General features: G+C 41.8%; 1 protein-coding gene across 1 annotated transcript in view; it reads right to left on the bottom strand.

The window, feature by feature from the left end:
• The window catches only part of FCHO2 (FCH and mu domain containing endocytic adaptor 2), a 95,869-nt gene extending 86,403 nt beyond the window's left edge, over nt 1-9,466 (bottom strand). The window contains exon 1 of the mRNA XM_075447040.1: nt 9,360-9,466. Coding sequence (XP_075303155.1) covers nt 9,360-9,389 — 30 coding nt within the window. The 5' untranslated portion in view covers nt 9,390-9,466. The remainder of the gene's footprint in view (nt 1-9,359) is intronic.
• Between the last annotated feature and the right edge of the window lie 5,547 nt (nt 9,467-15,013).

Here is a 15,013-nt window from a genome sequence, read left to right as displayed (position 1 = left end):
TACTGTACCCAAATTTGGAGATAAGCCTTTAACAAATGTGTGTTAGGCACTTCTTCCAGAAAAACTAATAAAATTCTCCTTTACGGAATGTTCTTTCCCTTTGCCTTAAGGTGTTTCTTCTAGTTAAACTAACACATTGATCTGATGTGCTGAACACAGACTGCTTCTGAAAAGCAACTTTTCATAACGGGAGCTTTAATTGGGACTTATCCATACTGGAGCTCCATAAATTTCCTGCCACTTTACAGGACGGGTAGCATAGCCATGACCCGGCCTCTGGCTGCAGCCTTCCTGATGACTGATAATCTATCAGAAATGTAACTTTGCAAACCTTTAGAGAATGGAATGAGTCAGAGCAATATATTCCCATTATCATCTTGTTCCCTAACTGTAGCTGAAGGTTACTGCAAAAGAACTCATTTTGCTACTTAAATGGAGTTTTCTAATCACTCCTACTCTTGTTTCTGACTTCACGTTGAATAGCAGAAAGCACATCAGAGAAACAGAACAGATACTTACCTCAAATAAAAAAGGTCTCCTGAATGCCACATCTTTTATACATTATCAATAGTTACCAGAGGCTAAGAGGCTATGTGAAAAATACATTACGGTTTAAAGAAAGCAGCAAGTCCAAAGCAGAATCCCAGGTTTGAGGGCCTGTGTGACTGAAGCCTGGCACAACTAAAAGACTTATTTTCACTTGTGAATAAAATGCCGAGTGTAGCCTATCTTATCAATACCAGGCTCTACCTATAAGCACAAACATCTAGACTTTAGAAATGTTCAATAATTTACATGATCTAGAGTTCTGAGGATTAACCTGATGACAATTCTATAAATTATGTTATATTCTACGCACGTTTGGAGACGCATGTATACCCACGTCAAATTAAGTATGGTATCTCAGCGCAGAGAGCAGATATCTTCTGCTTAGGAAAAGCTACACAGCCTATCCACAACTCCTTCATTCATAGTTATTTTTGTGAAGAGTAGCTCAAATAATTCATAGAACAAGCATCAGTGTTAAGGCTCTGTATTTAGGACAAAGACAGAAATGTATGCTGTGGCTCAGAAAAAAGCAATTCGATTTCCAAGGTGTATATCCTCATACCTGCACATAAGCCATCAACACTGTTTATTTTTGGTTTGCTTGTTTTTCCTCAACACTGCTCCTTCTCACACACATTGTATAGAATCCTGCACATGGAAATTGTATGTCTAACAATTTTTTCTTCATTTAAGTGTTTTTACCTGTTCCTTTCTCATGGCAACATTAATAGCTGGGATCACTAAAAGCCCAGTACTGGCCAACTTCAAAATGAATAAATGCAGCACATTGCACAGGAAACTGATAGGGCCTTCCACTTCCTTTCAGAAGCAACTACCATCCACTGCTGTGACAGAAAGACAGTGAAGACCAATGCAGATTCTTCTAGAAATTGCATCTTGGAGAAAGAGGAACCTCTGTTGTCACGTTTAACATCAGGTTCTATGCAACAGACTTCCAGATCAGTTTGAAACACAATTCTGAATGTCATTTTGCAGGTAAAACACCATCTGTTGAGGATGATCCTGTCATTACTCAACAGAAAACAGCTGTAAAACTGTGTATGAGAATAAAAAATGTCAGTGGTCCCCTCTCCATATAGGCTCCATCTAATTACTTTAAAGTTCATTAACAGTGTTCTCCTCCTTCCCTAGAGCTAGCAAAACTCTGTCTTCAGAAGCTTGTGTTCTTGTTGAGGTTTCCCATTTTACACTGCCACAAGAGAGCTCTACTGTGTAGATAGTACAGGTATGTCCTGACAGCAAGCCATAAGAGGAAACAATACAAGTAAGCAGTTCACTTAAATAAGCCCACAATGAGGCATTACTGACCAACTTTGCATACAGAATACACTAAGTCATGGAAAGCAAGGGCAGATGGTCCTTCCATTTCCCTTCATCAAGAACTAACTGCAATCATTTTCTCATGGAAACGAAATTAACCCAGTCAGCAAAGTCAGAATTCAGCATTTCCATGACTTGTGCATAACAGGAAACAGATTACAGGAACTCTGTTTTACTGAGCTACTTAACAGACTTCTAAAATTTTTAAGAATAAGTTAGTTTGTTGCATATGAAGATGATTCTGAATTTAAACCCTATATATAGTAAAGTAGACAGAAATTTATGGGCTATCTGCAGCAGTATTTAATTCCTACATTTCTGATCAAATTGTATGAGCTCAAGCTCTGTCTGCTTTGGACTCAAACTGTCCAATGTTAACGTCTATTAGTGTAAAACATTAATACTCTCTATCACTCTACTCAAATTGAAATTGGTCAGAGATAGTTACAAAAACTGCAAGAAAGGGTTCTTCAGGTACATAAACAACAATCAGAAACAGAATGAAAATATTGGCCTGCTGTTAAACAGGAGAGGTGAATTAGTCACCAACAACACTGAAAAGGCAGAGGTTCTCAACACTTCCTTCACCTCTGTCTTCACCTGCACTGTTGGGTTCCAGGCCTTTGAAATGAAAATTCAGGTCGATGCAAACACAGACCCACCACCCGTGCAGGAAGTGTTGGTATGTGAACTATTACAGGAGCTTGACCCCTACAAATCCATGGGCCCTGACAATATCCACCCAAGGGTGTTAAGAGAGCTGGCTGACATCATTGCAAGGCCACTCTCCATAATCTTTGAGAAGTTGTGGAGATCAGGGGACATCCCAGAAGACTCGAAGAAGGCTAGTGTCACCCTCATCTGCAAGAAGGGCTTAGAGGAGGATCCAGGAATTTACAGGCCCATCAGTCTTACTTCAGTCCCTGGGAAAGCATTGGAACAAACTCTCCTGGGGGCTGTCACATGTCAAACGCAGCATGTGACTGGGAAAAGCCAACACAGATTCACCAAGGGCAAATCATGCTTGACAAACTGATAACCTTCTACGACAAAGCAACCTGCTCAGATGATGTGGTAGACATCATCTACCTGGATTTCTCCAAGGCTTTTGATACAGTTTCCCACAGCCTTCTCCTAGAGAAACTGATGCATTACGGTCTAGACAAGTGGTCATTGCAGTGGGTGGGGAACTGGCTGACAGGCCACACCCAGAGGGTGGTGGTAAATAGCTCCTTCTCCATTTGGCAACCTATCATAAGTAGGATCCCCCAGGGACCAATACTGGGCCCAACACTGTTTAATACAATTTAATATGTGATCTGGATGATGCGATCAGGTGTACCCTGATGAAGTTTGCCAATGATACCAAACTGAGTGGGAAAGTGAGCACTTTGGAAGGGAGAGCCACCCTTCAGGAAGACCTGGATAGTCTGGAAGAGTAGGCTAATAAAAACCATATGAAGTCAAATACAGACAAACGTAAGGTCTTGCACTTGGGAAAACATAATCCAGGAGTGCACCACAGGCTGGGTTCTACCTGGCTGGGGAAAAGCTCTGTGGAAAGGTATCTGGGGGTCCTCGTGGACAACAAGCTTAATACGAGTGAACAGCGTGCTGCTGCGGCAAAGTAAACCAACAGGATGCTGGGCCACATCAACAAGGGCATCACCAGCAGAGATAAACACGTCATTATCCCACTCTACTCAGCGCTTGTCAGGTCACACCTGGAATAACGTGTTCAGTTTTGGTCCCTGCTATACAAAAAAAGTGCGGACAGGCTGGAGAGGATCCAGAGAAGAGCCACAAAGTTGATCAAAGGACTGGGAAGCCTGCCGTATGAGGAAAGGCTGAGAGAACTGGGTTTGTTCAGACTTGAGAAAGAAGGCTTAGGGAAGACCTTATCGCCATGTTCCAGTATTTAAAGGGTGGCTACAAAGAAGATGGAGACTCCCTTTTTACAAGAAGTCACATGGGAAAGATGGGGATAATGGATACAAGTTACTCCTGGGGAGATTCCAATTGGACACATGAGAAAAATTTTTCACTATCAGAACAATCAGCCATTGGAATAATGTCCCCAGAGAAGTGGTGGATTGCCCAACATTGGACACTTAAGAGTCAGATGGACAAGGGTGCAGGGCTATTTTGTCTCGACTGTGCTTTTGCCAAGAAAGGTCGGACCAGATTATCCTTGAGGTCCCTTCCGATCGGGTGTTCTATGATTACAGCACTATCTTTTTACTGAATATAAACAACTGTTTCTCAGTTATTAAAGTGATTGTAAAGTTTCCATGACTGGTCAGATACGCACTATTTGTTCAGCTAGTGTGAGAAGCAGGAAAATGATGGCTACAAATACTGTTTTCACACCAAAACTAAGCACACGAGACAACAAAAGGCACATGCAGTTCTTAAGCACATCTTGATATTGGTCAGACTTTAGAAGCTTGGTTAGAGAAGTTCAGGCAAAGTTTCACGTTTCCTAACTACATCCAGCAAGTAAAGAAACATTTGACAATAAGCAAATTACTGTTACTTCAAACTGTGCTTTTAGAACGTGCATTAAGCAGTGGTTAAGCATGCGCGATCATTCGTTCAGCCATTTAAACACAACCACATCACCACATTACAAAGACGAAAGGGAACAGACTGAGAAAATTGTACTTTTGATTAGAAATTATTTAAGTCATAACCTGCCTAAGCCTCTTTTTAAAATAGGCTACCAAACACACAACCTATTCTCCAGGAAACAGGCAGACAAATCTTCAAACTGCAACATTTGGAAGCAGTACTCCATCTTAATTACAGCATTTCTTTTTAACCATAAAAAAGTTCAGGTCCCTAATTTACTTCAAATTGCCATAAACAAAAACTGGCTAATCTCCAAATTAAGTTTCCAAATCCTAGTTAAACCTTACAACTGCCTTTGGCAAATACGACACACCAATGAAATACTACCAACTTCCCCCCATCTTGTTAGACAAATGCCAAATAGGAAAAGGCTAGAAAAGAATGAACATGGGAAATAGAATTGCTTCAGTTTTTGGGGTGAGGATAGGAAAATTTGCATCCTTTGCCTCTTGTTTTGGTCAGGTCCAGAGAAGCTGTTATACAGCTAGTTTTACACTTAAATTGCCTCTCATGCTCCTCTGTCAGGTACAAGTACGGAAAAACCACACCCCTGGTCAACAGAATCCCAACACAGAAAAGTCATAATGGCATCAAAGTCTTTTTGGTAAAAAAAATCTGTATCAGGCAAATGCCAAAGTTGCACCGATATGCCAAGTAGTAACTGTGGACGATACATTAATGGGGGGTGGAGGAGCACAACTCCCTCATATAGGTGAAATTGAGTATTTGCTGAAACTAGGTACAACTGTTTAGCAACTACAAGATTTGATTTATGCAGCTTAAAAGATACCATATTTTAACAATTCATGTACAAATTGTAGTCCCACAGAACAACAGAGACTGGGTGTTCATTCCTGCAATTCTAAAGTGCAAGTTCCAAATATTAACCAAAACCAATCTTTACCCACAAACTTAGAAAGATATACACTATTTATTATGGTTTGTCCATTTGTACTGTTGACTTCTTTTCATTCACTCATAAAGGAGAAACACTTTAAAGAAACAAAGCAATAGAAACTCTCCTAACTCCAGGGTATGTAAACTCATTCTAGACAAACATTGTTGTCATTTTCTTTAAACTTTTACTCCTCATTGAAGTTTCAAATAAGTAACATGTATTTCATCCTTTCCACCTAGGCAATTATTTAAGGGGCCCTGTATACATGAAAAAACCCCCGTGACTGATATTATGGTACTGCATTTTTGAAAGCTAGCTATCAGTAAATTTCAATTTCTGAGCGTCTGAAAGAGCTACAGAAAATTGAGAGCATTGAAACATGGAAAAAAGCAGACACCTGATGTTTACACAGGCAATGTATCTTCTTCAGTTTTGAGAAGTCTGAACACAAAAGCAACCTGGCAATTTCAATTTCCTTCTTCCAGATTCAATAAATTAAATAAAGATCAGCTCCAGAGAAGCTCTACACGTATGAGAAAGAACAGAGATATTCCCCTGTATCTAGAGGATTAAATACGTTTTTCGAACAAAAAGGTGGAAAGTTGCCAACTCATGCCAGATGTACACACGCAGAGGGAGGAGACTAAGCAAACATTGCACAACAGCTCTCCTGAAACCGAGCATCGAACTGTATGCCAAGCAGCAGAGCAGCACTGCACAAACACATGAATGGAACTCCCAACGGAAGCATGGCAAGTCTCCGTGCCACTCCAGTCGTGCAGGTGTGTAGGACAGCAGGTCTTACGCTTACCAGAGCGCGCCTCTCCGCAAAGCTAAGATTATTAACCCAGAGTACCACCAGCCCTTACATGTTACAAAAGCTCTTGAAAAGAAAGGAATACTCCTCACAGCCATTCTCTAAAGCTACACGTAATACAAGTGATTAAAAAGGTAACAGAAAAGGAATTAGTCAAAGCCAATTTAAACACACATTTTTACATCCCAGAACTCCCAGAGTTACCAAGCACAGCATCATACAGAGACCAGTTTCAGTTGTAAACAGAATGTCCAACAGTTTAATCAAATTAATTTAAAACAATTAATAAACAAACACTGACTGGCTTGGAAGCGGCTTATTTTTGTTGACTTGACAGAGTTCAATAGACTTACAACTAATGAAAGTATCACCTGCACCAGTCAGTTTACAGACAATGCCAAAGCTTATGCAACACTTCCTAAGCAGTGCTAAGAAAACAGTCAGCCACTGGTAACGAATGCCGCCTTCCTACTGCACCAGCACGAGTGCGCTCTAAGTGACAAAACGTGGCTATGTATCATGGAAATAACTTACGAAAGTGTTCTCTTTAAATTGCATCACTGTTTTGATGTAGCACACACACAGCAGCAAGCACCCAATGTTTTATGACAACATCCTAATTGGGAGTTGGGAATGTTTGGACACGTGACTCAAATGCCTGAAACTTGGTCATAAGAATCAAAGCTATTTATAGCCTGTACTACTAGTTCATAAGCTTTGATACTACAAAAAAGTAACTGCATCCTACTGACTCTGAAAACTGCTGCTCTGGAGTGGTGTGCTTTATTAGTGAACCCCTGCATTTTTCAAGAGACAGTAAAATTTTTCAAGTGACAGTACAGGTCTCTGTGCTTCAGCTTTACACATTCTGAAAATAGTCTTATTTGTCTCCCAGGCCCATAAAACATCTACTTTTCCTACATTCTCTAAAAAAAACCCAAAAAAACCAACCAACCAAACAAACAAAAAAACCGGCAACTATTCAAACACTTTATAGAGCACTACAAGTTGAAATTCTCACACTAAGCTTCAAGACTATTAAGACAAAGAAGCGAAGAATTCTTTTGTTTACATAAGCACTTTAAGGAAATACTTAAAAGACAGCAGTCTAAATAGTGTGTAAGAAATTGATACACGTTCACATATATGGTCACCCCCCTTTTCTAAAGAAATCAGTTAAGTTCCTCAAGTTTCTGATGTCTCTTCCTACCAGTTACAGCAAATGACCAATTCAGGAGATAGCATCCTACAGCTCAAGACCCAGACTTCCATTTCCAATGCAAAAATTCAGCTTCAAATTTATGACAGTATGTACATCGCATAACTAAATATTAAATATGTTTTGGATTCATTTTCACATCTGTGTTTTAGAAAGTATAGTTACGCCATTCCATAGGTGACAAAAACATGTCGCCTGGTGTTATCCAGCAGGGCAAGGCAAAAGCAAGAAACAGAAACAATTCCTCTAAGCTCTACATAATACCACCTTTCCTTCTACTTATGAATTTCTCTTCATTAATTTTAGTCAGTATGCATCCAGTGCACTTTAACAGCAACCTTCTAATTTCCATCTTAACTTTCTCACCACATTTCAAAGCACATATAGGTTGTAACCCAAGTCTTCCTAAGCATTGCAGAAACAATTCTGAACAATAACCTATTCTGAAAAGTTAGTAGAAATGGAGAAGCCTAATGATTCAAAACGCACAAACCGACAGTTTAAGCTTGGTTCTGAGGATACGCAGAAACTCAATACATTCTGACTTTAAAAATCCATCACATTTAAACACTACAATTAATCATGAAAGATATTTACCCACAACAGCAAAGAAGGAGCAGTTCCCGTTCCTTGTTATTTTACTTCTACACAAAATAAAACCCTGTCCATGGTATTACAAAGGTTTCTTAGTCAAGTTTTGCAAGTTTAAGACTCTAACGTCTCTGTTGTCTCCACAAGGCAAACAAGAGGACAAGAAGTGTATTCTTAACAGGAGAAAACCTCCTTGTCCTGGCACTCACTGATGACCCACACCAGGGAGTTTTGCTAACAGAGCTATAAGGCAGAGACTTCGTAGAGCAGAAAGAGAAGAATGGGAAGGTGGGGTAGATGTCTACCACCTCCTACTTGCTGGTAGCATTTGTGAAGACACAGACAGGGAAACAGAACGTACGGGAATGGCCCGCTGCCTTCACTGATTTAGCAAAACTACTGACGTACTAACAAAACGAAATGCAACTGGTCAGACAAACAGCTACAGGAGCATACCATAGTACCTAACACAGCTGAATAGAAAAGTGTTTGATTTCAGCTAGGACAGCTGAATATTTTACTTTAATCTGCGGAGGAGACAGCAACTTTTCCAATGGAAATGTCACTTTCTATATTAATTTAAATGTTGTTTGTATGGAAGATAAAAAATGTCCACATACTAGGCTCATACTGATCTCCCATACTAAGGCTTCAAATTAAGCAGATTTATATGCCAAGAGAGCAAATCTAGTATCTTGTTTCATTAAATTGTAATATTCTGCTGAAAGCAAAACTTAGAGGATCAAAATTAAACACAGTGCTGCAAAGCAAACACAAAACCTGGCCTGAGCTACGCTTCACGTTCAAGATCAGCGCAGTCCATTTGTGAAACCAGCTTTCCCTGAACACCAGGCACAACTGTTGCTCACGCAGAAAACAGGCAGACGTCTGAAAGGCACCTCCCCTCCCTCCCGCTGCAGCCCCAGCGGATAACCGTTTGTATTTCCCGGCAAACCGCCTTTCCACCAGGCGCCGGGAAGCCCGCTGTGCCCCGGCCGGCCGCTCCTCCGGGCGGGCACCGGCCACCGGCGCCCAAGCGCCGCGCTCGCCCGACACAACCGCTGACCGGCCACGGCCGGAGCCGCCCCCCAGCCCAACCCGGCCCGCCTCCCCGCGCCGGCCGCGGCCGGGCCCCCGGCTCTCCCGCTCCCCCGGCCGCGGCCCAGCCCGGCAAGGCCCCGGCCCAGTCCCGGGGGTGGCGTAAGAGGCGAAGCTGCTCCCGCGGAGGAGAGCCCGGCTGCACCGCGCCGCGCCGCGCCCCGCCCGTCCCACCCGCGGCGTGGCGGAACCGGCCCGCGGCTCTTCCTCCCTACCCAGAAGCTCTCCACGAAGTACGCCATCATCACCCCGCCGCCGCGCCGGCCGCCGCCGAACCCGGCCCCGGCCGCCTCAGCCGCCGAGACGCGACGGAGGAAACGGGCGCCGCCGCCGCGCACCGCCCTTCCCGTGACGGCGCGACCGCCTCCTGCCACACCGCCCCGCCCCCTTCCCCGCCCCGCGCATGTGCCTGGCCGCCCGCCCGCCGAGCCTCCCGCGCAGGCGCGTGTCCGTCCCCACCCCCGCTCGGCCGGCGCACGCATGCGCGGAGGGCAGGGCCGGCTCTCCGGGCTGGCGGGGCGGGATCGCGGTGCGGGGCCTGCAGCGGGAAGCGCCGGCTCGGTGGCAGGGGGCAGGCCTGGACGTCTTGAGTAAAACCCGGTGAAAACGCCATTGGGGAACCGCTGGGGAACACCTAGAGCGCGGGGCGGCGCCCCAGGGACTCCGTTCCAGGCGGGCGGGGTGGGATCCTTCAGGGCGGGCGGTGGCCGGTCCTGCCGGCCCTGTGCTGGTGAAGCTGGGCTTACCCCCGCCGCCTGCCGCCTCTCACAGGGCCGTGCCGTTCCGCTGCCACGCTCCGAAAAGCGACGCGCTTCGTGTGAAGCCAGAGCGTCCGGAGAAACTCTTTACTTCAAACCTCCGTCGTCTGCAAGGACAGTTCAGTGTCCAGACCCTGGCATAGTATAGGACTGCGCTTCAGAAAAACTACTTTGTGCATCCCTTTACTTGATGTAAGTAGACGGTCTGCACTACGAGCTGCAGCCAGGCAGCCAGGATGTACACCAGGGAAAACAGCGGGACAGAAGCTGCATCATCATATTGCATGGAAGACAGAAAAGTACCTTTCACAGGAACGGATACGATGCTATGATGGAAGGAGAGTCAGGTTCACTTCTAATTTTCATAGAAAAATTCCCATTTTCCACATTTTCAAAGCTATATAGTAATCCCTTACCTACTGCTACATCAAGATGTGAAGCAACTGCTGCAGTAGTCTACCGTCACACAAGTATCAAACCCCTTCTCAGGTTTTTCCAACAGCCTTCCACAAAATTCAAGTGAAAGGCAAAATCTTAGACCTGAACTTTCAGGTATCCTGCAGCATAGAAAACCACCTGTATAGAAAAAAACCCACTGTATAGAGAACTGCTTTGATGGGGATGATGATCAGGATCAATAGTTATGTTCTTAAGGCACACTGGAATTCTCCACAATACTATTAAGTTCTTAGGAGTCAGCTTTCTCTTGAACTCCATATACTGTCATAAAATGAGCTCTACCCTCCACAGAGGGAGGTTCTTAAACTTTACCATCCTACATGCTGCATGTCAATCTTTTCGCTTATCCCCTCTTTAAAGCAGCACATACTGCAAAATCTTACTAAGGACAGTCCTGTTATGCATGCTTCTTCTTTGGAGACTGGCCTGGATAAGAAAAATCATAGATTACTTTTTACTTTGCTTTGTGTGCTGCTGGATGGTATATAGTGAGCACGGCTGAAGAATCAGTCCATGTGCTATGCTAGCACCATGGTGATATCCAGCTGGTGTTTCTACAGTTTTTTAGTCACACTTCTTGCATAATAGCCAGCAGGAGGTATTAGCAGATATCAGTGCTCAGTATCTTGCATGTGAATTTAAAATTGAGTGTAAAGAAGCGTATGGAGGTGGGATGGGGAGGTGACTTTATGTGCTGGGTCAATATCCAGCCAGTTATTAAAGTCATTCTAGAAGGTGACAGACTCTGAGCTGACAGGCACACGAGATCTTGAGGTTATGAGACCAACTAAACACAGTACTAAAAGGCAGAGATTGATGCTCAGTTGTATTCAAAAACAATTGTTAGACATACTAGGAAAGGAACAGAGAACCTCATCTGGTTTGTTAACATGTGTGTGGGCATCTGCACCATGAATGCTGTGCCCAGTACTGGTACCCCTTATCCTAAAAAAACCCACCCACCCCACCCCCAATGAAAACCCCAACACTACAAACCAAAAATCCCCCAGAAGACTGAGATAAAAGTGACAAAACAGAATCCAAGATACGGGAACTAACATCTACCAGGTAAACTAGTATTCTTCAGACTGGAAGAGATGACTGAGAAAGACACAGAGAACTCATGAGTAAGAATAGCGGAAACGAGTTAAAAATTAAAAATGCCTCTTAAGGAAAGCACAGAGAATTCAGTCAAGCTAGCAGGAGTGGGAAACTGAAAAAAGTTTCTGGATTTCTCTAGATAAGATAACGGATTACTAGATAGAAAGACCATATCACTTATTCCATTAAGTCCCTGATCTGCAAGTTAGTGAAGCCTGTGAGAATACTTTGCACTATCTGTGAGAACACTTTAATCTCATCCTCTTCCCTAGGTATTGTTTGCCAAGGACAGGACGCCGGGTTAGGTAGACCCTTTGTCCCAGTACAATTGTTCTTTTGTTCTCCCGGTGTAATGGGAGTGGGACAGAAGGGAACGCTATTTTGATAGCCATAACTACACAGTGAGTCCTGCATTATAAAACAAACATTCCCATTGCATATTTTCAGCAGCTTTCATGGAAGATCCAAGTAGTTTTCTGGGTTACTGATTTTTTAGTAGAGAGTTAAAAAAAAACACTTCCTCTCCCATTTTTGCCCTCTACATGAGTGGAAGGTTAAAGAACCACAACAACAAACCTCACAGGAAGGGTATGAAGAACTACAGAGAATTCTTGGTTATACTTTTTAACAGTTCTGTTTCATGAATGTAATCCTATTTTTTTGAAAAATTATGCCATTAGACATTAATGTGGGTTGCATACATGTGAAAGGAGGTATTCAGCTCAGAGTTCCCCTCTCAGAAAAGCATTCCTGAGTCTGCAGTTTGCTCTCTGCATCTCATTTTACACATCTTCCCATATTTCTAGCTTCTGGTTTTGTGTTAGTATTAACTTGTTTTCAGTAATCAGTTCTTGTAAAAGGTGTAATTCGTCTGAGATGTGGCATTATATACACTAAATTGTTACTTGGAAGAACTTGTCAAGTATGATACTAAAGATGCAGTGCATCTAGACTACAGACAATAATATGATTGAAAAATAAAGACTGTATGTTGTATTTTTACCTTTAGTAAATAAGTTAATTTGCCTTATGTCTAAGCCATTTGAAAATGGATTACGAAGTCTAGGTAAAATAACTGCATTCACTTATTGGTAAAGCCCTTAATACATGAACCTACAACTGAATGTGTTAATATTTTAAGATAAAAAAGGAATAAAGAATCTAAATTGCTCAAAATAATTCAGATTATTACATTACTTAATGTCATCATGAACTGCCAAAGAGCCAGCTGATATTTAAAGACCTGTATAAATTAAAAATTAGTAAGAAACTGATTCAGGTAAAATACATAATCTAACATTGCACTTCATTTTTAAACAGAACCTGAAGAAGCAGTTGGAGGTGGAGCCATTTTATATACCAGATATACATTTCATACACCAGACTGAGGATATGCCTTGAAAAGTGCATTTTTTTTCTTTACTGTTCTTGTTAAAATGACTACATGAAGAATCTTGATAGGTAAAAACAGGAGTTTATACAGACAATTGAGGTATGTTCTGAAGATTATGAGCACCAGGAGGAGATATAAGAAGCCAGAGTTGTTTACCACTGTGGTGGAGAACAAAAGACAGGGAAAAGGAAGACAGAGTGAATTGTTAGCTAAGGCCTTTTCAACAGTCATTTAACTTTGATAAAGTACCGTCAGGTTACCTTGTAGGATTTAAAAAACACCAGGAGTATGTTCTAACTGTACATGAATACCTGCAGACGTCACCTAGAAGTTTAATAATTCACTTGCTTATGACCTACACATTACCTTCATGACAAAGTATTTTTTATTATTGCAGCCTTTTTGTACAAAAAGTGTAATGAAACCCCATAGACAGACGTTCAAGGTGGAAAAGCTTAGGAAAAAAATCTGGCCAGTAGAAAGAGGTTTATAAAGTTAATAGCAAATACAGTTAACTTGAAATAATTTATTCAAAGGGCATGGGAATTCTCCAACGCAATATTAAGATGGGCTGGGCCCTTTCCTGAAATACATGCACAAACTCAGACTGTGGTCTGATGAGAGATCGCTGGTGAGATTATGGCCTACGTTACACTTCTGGGTAGGATGGATGTTTCTAACATCTTTCCTGAGCTTAAGATAAACAAAAATGCTTGTGCACAACAATGTTATAGATAGCCACATTTATTACAGTAAGAGATCAGCTGAATATTTTCCAACTTGGTGCAGTACCTCATCGAAGTTCTGTCAAACCTAGCGATGATTTCTGTGTTCTGTTGAAGATTTACAGTATGTTTTCATGGCACTGTTTTCAACTTCCCTGGAATGATTTATTCCATTAGGCTGTATCATCTGACTCACTGTATACTTAAATGCATACCTCTATTGATCTAGTCACCAAGCCTGATCACATCCCATTCATTACTTCAATTATATAAATTATGAACCCAACAGCATTGTTTCACAGTGAGTCACTTTGTGCCAATACTCCACCTTTATTACTCTTCGGCTCTGTTGCTGCCAAAAGTATGTTTCATCAAATCAACCTTCAGTCAAATGGAGGGATTAGAAAGCGTTAGTGAATCTTAGTAATGACAAACTGCAATAGTCTAATGGTTGCAGATTCCCTTTTGACTTTTTCTAGTTACACTTCAGCCCTGCATGAAAAATTCTGGGAGATTCTAATATGTTCAGGAGGGGCATTAATACAGAAACACCATACTAAGTTTTTTCATCTAAGTTCTATTTAAAATGGGGAATTAACATGATAAATTATTACATTGTAATACTGTCACAAACACATTCAAGGGTTAGCTGAATTTATACTGCTGATGTATCAATGTATTTGGCATTGCATACATGTTTTAGGTACTTACCTGCAAATATGTCAATCAATGAACTTGAAGCAGCTTGTTTGCAGTCAACTAGTAAAAACAACCTAAATGAAAAAAGACTGAAGTATTCAAAGCCTTTGAATGCCATGAAAAGCAGACAAACCTGAAGTGTTTAGAAGAGCAAGCTCTGATTGTATAAATTCAGTTAGTACCAAAGTGCTCCATAGTACATACCACACAAGCAAGATGGGGTGTCCAGATCACAAAGATCTTCTCCGCTCTGGTTATAACGTACAACAGAAACAGAAAAGGTATCTCAGGAAAGTATTCTTAGCACAGCATAGGGGAATAAATGGTGCTTGTGTTTTTCATTAAACCAAATGCAGCTTGTAATTATTATTGTGCTAACAAAGTGCAAAGGCTTGGGAATGAGTTTGTGAAAGACAGTAAATGAAATAATGAAAGATATTAGTCTGGAGAGATTTTTTTAGGTGTCTAGGTGAGAAGCAGCTATTTGAAATATCATGAAAGGGATAAAATGATTTGATTATACAGGTACTCAGTTAGCACTGAATGTTAAAAATCAGAACGGCAGTATGGGCAGCAAATGGTCAGTGGGTTTGCGTTTTTTTGGTTTTTTTTAAGTTTTTTTAAGAAATGGAAGTAACCAGGATGCCTATGGTTCTTAATTAGATAAACTAAACTCTGAGTTGTTACATTGGGAAATTATTGGCCCAACCACCCTGTTAAACACTGCCATTTTA

The sequence above is a fragment of the Opisthocomus hoazin genome, chromosome Z, assembly GCF_030867145.1.
Source record: "Opisthocomus hoazin isolate bOpiHoa1 chromosome Z, bOpiHoa1.hap1, whole genome shotgun sequence".
NCBI classification, from domain to species: domain Eukaryota; kingdom Metazoa; phylum Chordata; class Aves; order Opisthocomiformes; family Opisthocomidae; genus Opisthocomus; species Opisthocomus hoazin.
The sequence above is the reverse complement of the archived record's forward strand: the minus strand, read 5'-3'. Positions and strand labels throughout refer to the sequence as shown.